General features: G+C 43.7%; 1 protein-coding gene across 2 annotated transcripts in view; it reads left to right on the forward strand.

The window, feature by feature from the left end:
* The window catches only part of OTOA (otoancorin), a 49,520-nt gene extending 40,457 nt beyond the window's left edge, over positions 1 to 9,063 (forward strand). For both annotated transcript variants that reach the window (XM_083474165.1, XM_083474166.1), the window contains 5 exons: positions 549 to 685; positions 1,767 to 1,864; positions 4,522 to 4,714; positions 8,287 to 8,382; positions 8,973 to 9,063. In XM_083474165.1, the coding sequence (XP_083330291.1) occupies positions 549 to 685; positions 1,767 to 1,864; positions 4,522 to 4,714; positions 8,287 to 8,354 (496 nt within the window). In that variant the 3' untranslated portion in view covers positions 8,355 to 8,382; positions 8,973 to 9,063. The remainder of the gene's footprint in view (positions 1 to 548; positions 686 to 1,766; positions 1,865 to 4,521; positions 4,715 to 8,286; positions 8,383 to 8,972) is intronic.
* Positions 9,064 to 13,330: the final 4,267 nt, after the last annotated feature.

Genomic DNA, 13,330 nt, shown 5'->3' on the forward strand with positions numbered 1-13,330 from the left:
AACCTCCATCTCATGGGGTTGCCCTATGACGTCACCGAGGAATGCCTTCATGACATCATCACCAGGGACCACCCCAAAGTCCCAGGTTTGGGCCCTGCAATCTCAGGGTCTGCGATACTCCTGAGCTGAGAACCCTAAGCAGGGCTTTTCTTACGTTAAGCTATGAATCATGAACCAGTGCCAGATGCTAGCCCACTCAAAAAGAAATAAAGAAAGTACAAATTATTGCCTTATCAACATATTAAATATTATTTGCTATCTCATCTTTTTTCATTTGATATGCAGCTCATGCACAGAGCAGCTTCACACATGGCTTCTTCCGCCGCCCCACGAGTGTCAAAATTTTCAGGTGATAATTGCACATGTATATATGGAAGCCGTGGGAAGCAGCAAAATAGATACTCATCATGCAAACGAACGTGATATTATTATGATTCCTTACAGCTGTCTAGGAAGAATCTCATGCATGAAGCGCCACTAAGTCTACTTTAATATTCAGGCTTTTCCAACTGTGTAAAATTACAGTCCCCTTTTTGCCCTTTCTGCAGTGCTGTTGTTTCAAGAATTGGCTCTCTGCCATGCAGCGCAAACGTTCTGAAAGAGTTTAAGAAGAAGGCAGAGTCTGTGTTTGGAATTGCTACAGGGTGGGACAGATCTATCCTGCAGGAGATTGGCAACATTGCAGGTAAGGAGGCTCACATCCGTATCAAGGATGTTCTGAGCGATGTGGTCCACCTCGTACCCTATATCTCTGAATCAGAAGATGGAAGGGGAAATAGGGAAAAGATGAACCCTGTATCTGGTCACCATTAACCTTAGATCCAATATTGGTGGGATGTTGTGGTGGCCTACAAGGTAACCAAGTTAGGAGCAATTAACCCCATTGAAATAAAAGAGTTTTAAAGTGCAATCCTATGCATGTCTGCTTGAAATATGTTCCATTGTGTTCAATGGGACATGTGTCAGGGTGAGTATGGGATGTATCCAACTAAGTTTACTCAGCTGCGATAGCTCAGTCAATAGAGCTTGAGACTCTTAATCTCAAGGTCATGGGTTTGAGCCCAACGTTGGGCAAAATATTCCTGCATTGCAGGGGGTTGGACTAGATGACCCCCGTTGTCCCTTTGAACTCCACAAATTCTATTATTCTGAGTAGACCCACCGAAATGAATGAACCTAACTTAGTCACATATATTAATTTCAGTGTGTCTGCTCTCAGTTGGACTGCTGTTGGATACAACCCTATGGGTTGTGTCATTCCTTCTGAATAGACCCTTTGAAATGAATGGGCAGGACTCACTCGTGTTCATTAACTTCAGTAGGCCTACTCTGAGAATGGCTAACTGGCAACTATGCTATGGCGGATTGTGCAATGTTGGCTTATAATATGTGTGGCACAGCTTATTTATATGTTTGTTATATGGATGTCTTGGGAGATGGGAAAGAACACAAGCAGAAATGGCAACTTTTGCCCTTAAAACAGAAACAAAAGGAAAAAGAAAATTGGATTAATAAGGTGCACTTTTACAAGGGCTGCACATCGAACTTTTCATTTAACTGCAGAGAAGCGCCTTGTTTTCTTAAAGGCCTGATTTCCCAGAGGTGTCTGAAAACATTTTAGAATCAAATATTGATCAGCTAAAGCATACAGAGGCTCTGAAATGTACGTTTGCCCCAAATTCAGCCTAATCCACCGTGGTGTGAACTAAGTAAGCTGCATTCTGATCTCTTTTTCTCACTCTCTCAATCTTTTCCTCTCTCTCTAGCTGGCTTAAATGGGGAAGAATTAAAAGCTCTTGAAAAAGAATTGATGCCCTATTTCCATCCAACAGCAATAAAATATATCCCTGATGAAATCTTCAAAGTAAGTGTTGTGGATGTTTTGATTCTTTCCCCATTTACTTCTGCTTTGTTATAAACGGTGACGTGAATGCGTATCTTCATTCGGAGAACACTTTGAAGGGCTTCTTCTTAAGTCTCTAGAAATATTAAAGTAGAGTGTAGTGGCATGGGTGGGGAACTTTTGGCCCTCCAGATGCTACTGCACTACAACTCCCAGCATCCCTGGGTATTGGCCATGCTTGCTGGGGCTGATGGGAGTTGTAGTCCAACAACACCGGGGGGGGAAGGTTCCATACACCTGGTTAGAGTTTCAGGAGACTAGGGTCCAAATCCCCATTTTGCCACGAAGCTTAGTGTGCGACCTCGGGCCAATTATTACCTCTTAGCCCAGGGGTCTGCAACCCGCGGCTCCGGAGCCGCATGCGGCTCTTTTACACCTTTGCTGCGGCTCCGGGGTGGATACTTGCGAGGGGAGGAGGCGCATCGTGCGTCCGACACTCCCCACTGTGGCGGGCGCTGTACTGGCTGTGACGTCGCATGGGGGCGGCGCGTGCGTTTGTCACGCACCGTCCCGACGTCACCTTCCCGCCCGCTGTCAGATCGCGGCTCCGGAGATATATTTGTTTTAAATGTCGCAATGGTTTTGCGGCTCCCAGTTGTTGTTTTCTTCGGAAATGGGTCCAAGTGGCTCTTTTTGTCTTAAAGGTTGCAGACCCCTGTCTTAGCCCAACCTACCTGGCAGGGTTGTTCTGACAGTAAAAGAGCAGTGTAAACAAATAGTCAATAATAGGTAACAATGGCCATGTTCTAGCAAAGCTGATATCTCTCTATATAATTGCATTTATTCCGTGGAGAAACTAAGGACATAAAAGAGTTCCCGTGGGGTTTGCTGCATACAGCTTGTGCATGCTGGATTTTTTAAGTCTAATGGATGATAGCAATGTGTTATGCACATAACATAAAGTAGAGATTGAGGAGATTTTCATTTACTCTGCGTTTTAAAAGCGAACCCAATGTAATTTGAAATTCCTGGACTTATACACAGGTCAGAAAGCGGTTAAGCAGGATCCACAGGCAAGTCGCAAGGCCATCCCAGCTGGGTCACAGCAAAGCTGTTGCCACCATATTGGTCTCTAGCTAAGGCTCATCAGACCACTGATAGTCCATTAATCCAGTCATTGGGGTTCCATATATGTAGCAGAGCTATTTCACTAAACATTGGCATCACCCCCTCTCCACCATGTTGCTTGTTGATTTTTTAACCAAAGAGAAATAGCTTTGTGATGCAACCTCTACTGCAAGGGTTGTTGTTTGAGAAAGTCCAAAAAAAGCTCCTTTCCTCTTGATGAAAGTCAATATCTGGGCTCTCTCATCCTTTTTATTTTTGTAAAACCTAAATGGGGAAAGAGAATTTTTTTTGAAAGATGAAGAACGTTCTACAAAATCAAGGAGAACTCAGAGGTGCTATTATAGGTGTCAGTCGCACAAATTGCCATCTTTGTTCTACGTGGAAAGATAATTACTGTGCAATTATAACAGTAGCCGGTTTTCAAAGAAGGCTTAATAATATGGCCTCACTCGACAGATTATTTTGCACCTGAAGAAAAGATCCGACAGCCGAGGCAGTCGATGACATCTCTTCGGTTTTGTGGATCACATTGATTGCATCATTGTTTTTCCAGTGTAACATTTTGCAAGCACAAATGAAGACAGACGGTTGACTCCGAAGCTGCTGATGTGAAACGATGGAGCAGAAACCGCTAGGAGGATAAATTGTCATATATGGGAGATTGCTTGGTGCAGGTGTATTGTCTTCTCCAGCTCCTGCATCTGGTTTCCCATCACACACCAGCAAGATACACAACCTTCTATGTTGTATAGATGAAAATACAGATACTCCTGGATTCTTGTGATCATACACACGATAGATAAATAGATAGATAGATAGATAGATAGATAGATAGATAGATAGATAGATAGATGATAGATAGATAGATAGATAGATAGATAGGAAGGATTTTCAGGAATAATTAAATACATAAGCAGAGGATGTGATCTGTTCAATAAAGTATGTTGATATAACTGCATTACACTGTTATATTTCCCTCACTCAGCAAACAAACATACACAGAACCACTAACAAATTAACTAAATGAGACAAACTAAATCCCCCCAATGTTGGTCATGTCCATTTATTTCAATGGGTCTACTTTGAGTAGGGCTAATACTAGTTTCAACTCTTCCTCCAGGTTGTTCAAGGTAGCATACCAGCTTCACCCCCTCTCCATTTTATCTAGTTCAGCACATGAACCGCTACCCCACACTGGCTCCTATGTCTGTATACTGAATGCATTTACTCTGCAATGCCCTGTGTGCTGCTCACTTTTCCTGGTGCTCCTGTACAGGAAAATCCTTCACGAGTGCTGATGTGGCGTAGTGGTCAGCGTGCTGGACTAGGACTTGGCAGACCAGGGTTCAAATCCCCATTCAGCCATGAAGTTCACTGTGTGACCTCAGGCCAGTCACTGCCTCTCAGCCTAACCACCCTCACAGGGTTGTTGTGGGGGGGGGGGGTAAATGAGGAGGGGGAGAACCATGCACACTCACTCCTTGGAGAACAAGGTTGAGATAGAAACACAATAAATAAACAACATGAAAATCTGGTTTTGCTTTGTCCAGGAGCTGTCCCCAGAACAAATAGCAAACCTTGGTCCTGAAAATGCTGCTGTAGTGACAGAGTTGCAGCGTCAGCATCTCAATGGATTGCAGCTTCAGAGTCTTCTGCTGGCGATGGATGGAGCCAGAACAAGCATCCAGGAGCTTCCGCTCCATGAGAGCACGGTTAGACCGACATACACATCAGTTCAGAACAGTGAGTTAAAAATAATAACAACTCTCAGGCCATATTCATATTGTTGCATGTATCCCAGTCACTGAGAGGGGTTCCAGCATTATGTTTGGTTTCCTTGGAATGAAGGTCAGTGGAGACGGTGTTGTCTTTAGGATATATGGGTTTCTTTATACAAATATGCAACCTGAGCATAGGATGGAGGGGCTCACAGCATTAGCACTCCATCAGGCTTCACATCCCCTTTAGGTTCTCAGCAAGATCATCAAGCCATAGCTTAAGGTCCAGCACAGAGCAAGACAAACCTCTGTGTCCCCAGCTTCCAGCAGTAGCCAAAACTTACACACAAAAATTCCTGCTTGCTCTATTGTTCTTCATCCTAGAATGACATGTCATGCAGCCAGGTGAGGTGGCAAAAGGCCACCCGTTCGTCTTTATGGCAACAGGACGACCTCTTTGGATATGTAAATGGCAGTACTTAACTGGACAGCTAAGGCTATGGCTTCCAACTCACTGGATGCAGAATCACAGGCCCAGAAGGGACCCACAGGTGTCACCCAGACTGAAGCCCCACAAAAAGCCCTATAACATTAAGTTACATCCTTGGTCCACTGACATCTACTTTCTTTGACACTAAGAAAAGGAGCAGGCCAAAGGCCCATCTAGTCTAGCATTCTGTTTCCAACCAGTACCAGACCACAGAAGAACAGGCAAACTGCAGCAATTTCTGTTTTCTTTTCTGTTTTTGTCTGAATTTTCTGAAATCCATAGCACGGAGCTCTGCTCAAGGTATCTGGAAAAAAACACAAAGCTCCACATAAACACAAAAGGATGCTTTCCTTTCTGTAGTATCTTGTAGCCCGCTCTATACAGCACCAGAGTGCTATCCTCTCCTTGTTGCATGCATCTCATTATGTAGGACCCATATGGTAGCAACACCCTTTAATTAACACAATGGCAGCTGTAGCTTACCACCAGAAAGCAAAATTCCAGTAAGAACAATTGCTGGATGATAATTCCTTTGGTGGAGACCATGGTTTCTTAGCCCTACGTAACTTAGCATACCAATTTCTTCTTCTTCTTCTATTTTAAAACATTGACCCCTCCCTAAAAAGTGTAAAACATAATGGTATGAAACAGATTGCAATTTAATAAGTGATGTTTCTTTTGATTATGAAAGTTACAGGGAACCAGGCAGAGGGCCTTCTCAGTAGTGGCGCCCACCCTGTGGAATGTCCTCCCATCAGATGTCAAGGATTTAAATAACTTTACAACTTTTAGAAGACATCTGAAGGCAGCCCTGCATAGGGAAGTTTTTAATGTTTGGTGTTTTATTGAAAGCTGCCCAGAGTGACTGGGGCAACCCACTCAGATGGGTGGGGTACAAATAATAAAATTATCATCACAACCATGACAAAAGCAATCAAGGATGGAGGAGCTCTGCAGCCAGGATGGCTGAGCAGTTTAAAGCACTGCAAACAGGTCACAGTCTCCCCTGGAGGTAGAGGTTTGAATCCCACTTCTGGCCAGGCTACGTTTTGAGGAAGGGCCATAGCTCAGTGGCTGAGCACCTATTTTGCATGCGGAAGGTCACAGATTAAATCCCTGGCACTCCTTTGTGAAACCCTGGAGATCCACTGCCAGTCAGAGAAGACAGTACTGGTCTGGATGCAACCATGGTCCTCAGGGGAAGGGCCCTGGCTCAGTGGTAGAAGATCTGCCGTGCATGCAGAAATCCCTAGCATTTCCAGACAGGGTTGGGAGAAGCTCCTGTCTGAAACCCTGGAGAGTCTCTGCCCGCCAGAGTAGACAGCAATAAGCTACGGTATATTGACCAATGGTCTGACTCAGTATAAGCCAACTTCCTATTGCTACAAAAGTTGGGTGCCACCTCCACTCTCTGCTGAGTGGTAGCAAAATTCCAGGTTGTTCCAGGTGCTCACCCAAGGCCTGTGCTTCTTTGGAGAATTGAAGACCAGGGCGGAGACTGTTGTAGTTTTATGATTTATTCAGATATTTACACCTAGGTTTGGATGGAGGGAGTCCAGCTCTTACAGAATGGTCATCTCAAGAAGGGCTTGTTCCCCACAACAGTGCAACACTGGAGTCAAAGGCATCCTTCCCATCCTGCCTTTAGCCAGCATGCCCAAGATGAATCTCTGTCTTTGTTCTCTCCCTCCTTCTTCCCAGCACACCTTGCAAAATACATAGTCACCCCTCTCTCTCTCTCTCTCTCTCTCTCTCTCTCTCTCTCTCTCTCTCACACACACACACACACACACACACACACACTCACTTTGGCAACCTCTGTCTGCCCAGACCCAAGATTCCTCTTAGATGGGCCACCAACACCTTTTGTCAATTTAACACCTCTATCCTGGCTTGGAAAGGAAGCTTAGCCTGTATTTTTCCACTGGCCAGCAATTTGCCCTTTAATACTCCAAAAAAATCAAAATTCTACCATTTATTAATTTCTGAGGTCTAGGGCCCCCCAACCTCACAACACTATGTTCCTATGTTAACTCAGTATAAAGCAGCTTCCCAGTTATGGGATCTGTAGGACCTCAATGGTTCATCCCAAGATTTCTTTATTTTTCAATGACAGCTTTGGCAACATCATCCCTGCCTGTGACATCATGCGTTGCGACAGGTGACCACTATTCCCCTAGCTTGGTACAAACAGAGTAAATCAAATTTCCTTGTACTCACTGGCTCGTTGATTCTTCAGGGATAATCTCTCAAGAGAGCACAGATGCTGCTACCAGTATTCTCCCTCTGGGTTTTGGTGGAGCAAAAACAGCTGTCAGCTGACAGTGGAACTTCATTATCTCTCCTTCATGGAGGCACTGAAGAAGTTCCCATTTCCCAAATGATCTGGCAATGTTCCTTTTATGTCTGCTGTATCTTCTCAAAGGATCCTAGTCATTTCCTGCTCTTTTAACCACACACTGCAGCTGGTTTGTCCTTTCTACCTATGTAATGTAGATAAGGCACATATTGCTCGTGACATCACAAAGCTCAGTAGTCTAAAACACTATGTCTCCCCCACCCACCCCCGAATTCCTATTACATTATACATGTCCCCCAAACTCTAGTAAGAGGTGTGGATGTAATGCTCTAATGCTTTGCCTATACTCCATAATATTTTTCTTGGTACTCCATACTCTCTGCAGCATTGCAATTCATTTACTTCCTGTATTGTGTAAATTATACTTTGTTATTCCACCCAAACCAGGAAACTCTGGTTGCATTTGCAAAACAACTTTCAATGTGGCTTGAACATGGTTTCCATTTCTGATTTGGAAGGTAATCACAAACCATTGTTTATTTATTTTGTTCCGATGTAATAGCAAACTATGGTTTGTGTTGAACAGGAAGCAAGTCAACTGGAGCAAAGTGTTTACTGCTGGGAGAGTCCCCTGGAGCAAAGAGATGACTGCTATAGCTAGCAGCATGCATCACCAATGGGCCAATTTCAGTCGAGAGAATGATTTCTCTGAATCCTTCCCCCATGTTTTCTCAGATAGCTGAATTCACTAAGGTGTATGTGCAAGTTAGAGATGCTGTTAATTCACAATAGAATATTCTCTTTGCAGGTGCTCCAATTTCCTGCAGTTTAAGTCTTTGGGTGTTTACTGCATTCATCCTGCATCCTGTTTCCTGAATCAAGTTATCACTGTTAAGAGTTTATGGTAAGCATGCTCTTTTCAATTTCTCTTTCTTTCTTTCTTTCTTTCTTTCTTTCTTTCTTTCTTTCTTTCTTTCTTTCTTTCTTTCTTTTTAAAAACAAAACCTTGTACACTAAGGGCGTGTGATACCATGATAGCAGCTTATTAAGAAAGCTACATTTGTGCTTTCAAACATAGTTTGAAAATCAGGAAATACTTTTGTGGCTGGATTTTGCTGTTGTATTCTTATGTATTTGGTAAACTGTTATTGTAAGGGTGTTCCCTCCCCACACACAACTGAAAAAATAAGATCTATAAAATAATAAAAAGATGCCTTTAATTGCCATTTTGACTGCTTAGAAATGTGCAGTGCAACTCTATGCATGTTTACTCAGAATTAAGTCCTATTAAGTTCAATGGAACTTGCTCCCAGAGAAGTGTGTATATGATTTAAATCTAAGGCTCCCTAGGAGCAAGTCCCATTGAACTCAATGGGGATTAGGTTTGAACAGCCATCTAAAGGATTGTGCTATAAGAATGCTATGTCAGGCACTAATTTTTCTGTATATTATTTCTTCCCTCTCAATATCACTCTACCTTGATGCAATTTTCAGAAGGCTACAGCTCACCTGGGTGGATACAGAAACAGTCTTTTGGACAGCCTACTGATGCGGAGAAAATAAAAACATTGCAGCTTTTTAAGAAGTATGGTAGCTGTGAGTCTTAGGAATCCATTCAAGTGATGTTTTCCATCTTCCCATAACCATGGCCATAAGAAGTAGCAATGGCCATTGATTGCCATTGAGGCACTACAAAACCAGATGTAATGTTTGTAGAATAATAGCCATAGCTTTTAGAATGAATCACCAGGAGAACACACTCATGTTGAAATCCTTCAGTTGCTAGGTGTTGGGACGTGAGCCAATGGGAGACAGAACACCCATTTAGTGTCACGTGCTGTTGAATGATGATTCAAATGTGCAGATATTGGCTGCTGGAAACAAGATGCTCACTATCCAGACCACTGGCTCCATGACCCAGGCGCAAATGCTCTTAATTTACAAAAAACTCCATGGTGTATTATGTGGAACAGAAGTGGGGAATCTTTCGTGGGCCCATGTGCAGTGAGCTCCCAGGAGCCAGGAAGGTTTGGTAAAACATAAGAATAAACTGACACAACAATGTTGTGGAGTTGAAAATCTCCACAACTTTATTGATTACAGACATCTGTATGCTTTGATGTTGGGTATCCGTCCTTGGTCAGCTGCCTGACGGATGGCTGACATTGAACAGGGCTGTGCCTAAGTTAAGGGTCACCTCAAGACGCAGGTCAACCAAGGGTCAACCCCCTGGGCTGCCATATGGGAAGTTCTATGGCTCATCCGTCGACCCCAACCCTGCATGAACTTCCAGACAGATTCTCCCACCCAGACCCCTTTACCAGGTGACTCTGAGATATCGCACCTGCTCAAGGAGGTGAGGTAGCATCTCACCCACCTGAAACAGACTGAGGATTCAACCCAATGCCTTCTCTGAGAAAGATTGGGACAAACAACAAAAGCAAAAAACAACAACAACCCCTCACTGGCCCAATATGTCTGAAGGCAAACCCTCCCTGGCCATGAATACGGCGACCAATTATCTCCACAGTAAGGTTCTTCATACGCACTGCCCACATTCCTTTAGGGCACTGCCAATTTACAGGGTGGGTAGGTGGGTTGTTCAGCTTCCCCAACTGTGCTGCTGGCACCTGGCAGAGCTGGCTTAAATACTCAGTGGCAGACCAGAATGAGGCATTTGTTCTCCTGGTCCACCGCTGAAGCCCTGCCCCAAACCCTGGACACCATAGGCCAGTTTGAATTGGGTTATCCCATTGCCCCTCGCGGCCGGCTGAGGCCAAAGCAAAAAGCCAGCCACAAGGGACATAGGTGTGTCCCCCAACCTCCAAGGGGCTATGACGGACCACAATCGCTGCGTCCCTGGAATGTAAGTGGTCCTTTCAGCTTGGGGGCCGCTCTCATTTCAGGGTAACCTTCTGAGGGCTATATGCCAGTGGTGGGCAGTACAGGGGCAAAAGTAGGCACAAGCCAGCATCCATTTCTCTTGAGGGCCCTTCTGTTGGAGATCAGAGCAGTGCACACCACAGGCCTGTTCGTCTACTCCCTAAAATAGCATAGGTTGCCAGAAGCACTGGAGGTAAGGATGGATGGATCTGTCAGTTTCAGTTGTCTTGATTTCTCATGGTTCCAATCTTAAATTCCGTTCTCCACATTTCCACAGCTGTCTGTGATTTTGTTTTAAAGTCCGATGAAAAAATGGACAGCGTTTTAGTGTGGTTTTCTCCTACGAAGACACATTTTTATATCCAATTTTCCCCAATGTGAAAATATTTACAAAGCTATTTCCCCCAATATCATGCATTTTGGTATGTCATTTTTCACTATTATATGCATTTTATGCACACTTTACGCTAGTGTGTGTATTTGTATACATTATTTGGCTGGGGAACTGCATTGCAAAATTTGGAGAACTGTGAATTTTGAAGGACGGCTAGGTTTCAGTTCCTGCAAATTTGCTGGGTTTGCCTTTAAATGTGAACTTAATTGAATGCTATCCCATTACCAGTGTGGAAGTAAGACTCAGCTTCTTTACGTGGAATTTGGGTTGGTGGGGGGCAGGCATCTTATTCTGTGCCGGAGGCAACAAAATAGCTGGGGCCGATCCTGTTCCCCCACAGTAGCCAAACAGATGCTCCTGGGAATCCCACAAACAGGATCTAAAGACAACAGACAATCTTGCTGCTGTTGGCCAGTGACTGGCATTCAGAAACATAATGCCTCTGACCCTGGAACCCCATGGCTATCATGATGACTAGTAGCCACGGGTAGCCTTATCCTTCACAAATTTGCCAATCCTCTTTTAAAGCCAATCTAATTGGTGGTTATGGCTACAGCGGGTAGTGGAGAACTCCATAGTGTAAAGAAATGCTTCCTCTTGTTGGTTCTGCATCTCCCACCATTCAGGTTCAGTAGATAACACCAAGTTCTGACCTTCTGATCGGCAAGCCCAAGAGACTCGGTGGTTTAGACCACAGCGCCACCCGATCAGAAGGTCGGCGGTACGAATCCCCGCGATGGGGTGAGCTCCCGTTGCTCTGCCCCAGCTCCTGCCAACCTAGCAGTTCGAAAGCATGTCCAAGTGCAAGTAGATAAATAGGTTCCGCTGTGGCGGGAAGATAAACAGCATTTCCGTGAACTCTGGTTTCCGTCACAGTATCCCATTGTGCCAGAAGTGGTTTAGTCAGCTGGCCACATGACCCCATAGTTGCCTTTGACTGGGCTTAACTGTCCAGGGGTCCTTTACCTTTACCTTTTACAGCCTATAGTCCAGCACCATAGTCCAGAAAAGACAACCATGTGGTTTTTGTGTTTTAATTGTTCCCCCCTTCTTTATTAAGAGTCAGGGCACACTTTTTTTAAAGGTGACCTGTAGTTAGATATAATCTTTTAATCTCTGTGTCAATTACTTTAATTGCAAAAAATGGAGATTATGATTAAATATGATCGGCATTTGATAACATATATCCTATCTATATGATACTTCAAAAGGAAGCAAGCAGGTGGTACAGTACTTTCTCCAAGAAGCCAAAATGCCTCATTGAAATATGGATTACAGTATGTTCATTATGCTAAGTGATCAATTAACACGTTGCAAGACTGTGGTTTTTTTTTAAAGAAAAATCTTTGTTCACCCTCTCTTTTTTGGATGAGCAGTTGAAACCTAATGTTAGAAATGCTGTGAAAATTCCATTTGTTTTGTTATGGCAAAAGTTCTTGTGGAACCAAAATGAATTACCATGCTTACAAAGTAAATGTTTCAACTGCAATTTGGTTGTCAGGGATGAAACCTTGTGTGGTCTACAAGTGTTTTTAATTATTTGTGTGCTATTCTAAAATTAAAGAATCCTCCAGAATTACCTTTTCCCATAATTTTGTATTGAATTGTATTTTGCAAATATAAGTTGGTGAGGGGTGATTACTTATAACAACCTTATAAGCTTATTTGGATTACTTTATCATAGAATGTAGAGTTGGAAGGCACCCCGAGGGTCATCTAGTCTAACCCCCTGCAGTGCAGGATTTCTTTGCCCAATTTGGGGCTCAAACCCATGACCCTGAGATTAAGAGTCTCATGCTGTACTGACTGAGCTGAAAAAAGAATTAAAATAATTAAAATTGCTGGAAAACCTTCCAGCTTTTCTGGTATGGTAGATAATACATTTGTTGCTTCTGTTCCAGAAGATTAAATGGTACAGGATGTTGTTGTTGTTTTAATTCATTTACTGATACAAGCCCCTTTATTTACTTCGGAACATGTTTCCTTTGATCCTGGATGCTGTTCTTTTGAACTCAAGATTGAGGATTCATAAAGAGTTGATTAAACTGAGGATGATTCTGCCTTTGCTCATTTCAAATTTTGAGAGAGCACTGCAGGCACCATAGCTGTCAACTTTCAGATTTGAAAGTAAGGGATCAGCAGCCTTGAAAATAAGGGATCAGCAGCCTCACCTGTCCCGGGGACAGTCTACGGGATATCTAACAATCTGGGATATCAACGGGAAGCAGCGGGAAACGGTGAATAAGGGAATTTCCCACAAAAAAGGGGAAGGTTGGCAGCTATGGCAGGCACCAGTCTCAGAATAGCTGCTATAGGGAGAAGGGCATAACACAAAATGGCTGTCATAGGGAGTGTGGCATAACACAAGAGAGACGGCCATCCCAAACAACCTTATGCCTGCCAAGGGAAATCAGCTATGTCCTGCTGGTCCTTATTGTGGAGGTCACACAATATTGATCACACACACACGTACGTTACTGTTGAATAGGCCGGCCCAAGACATTTTGATACCTGAGGCGAACTACAAAATGACACCCCACTCCCTGCCAGGGAAGGAGTGGGGGAGTGGAGATTG

Source organism: Podarcis liolepis (assembly GCF_965112155.1).
Source record: "Podarcis liolepis genome assembly, chromosome: 14".
In the NCBI taxonomy this organism is placed as follows: domain Eukaryota; kingdom Metazoa; phylum Chordata; class Lepidosauria; order Squamata; family Lacertidae; genus Podarcis; species Podarcis liolepis.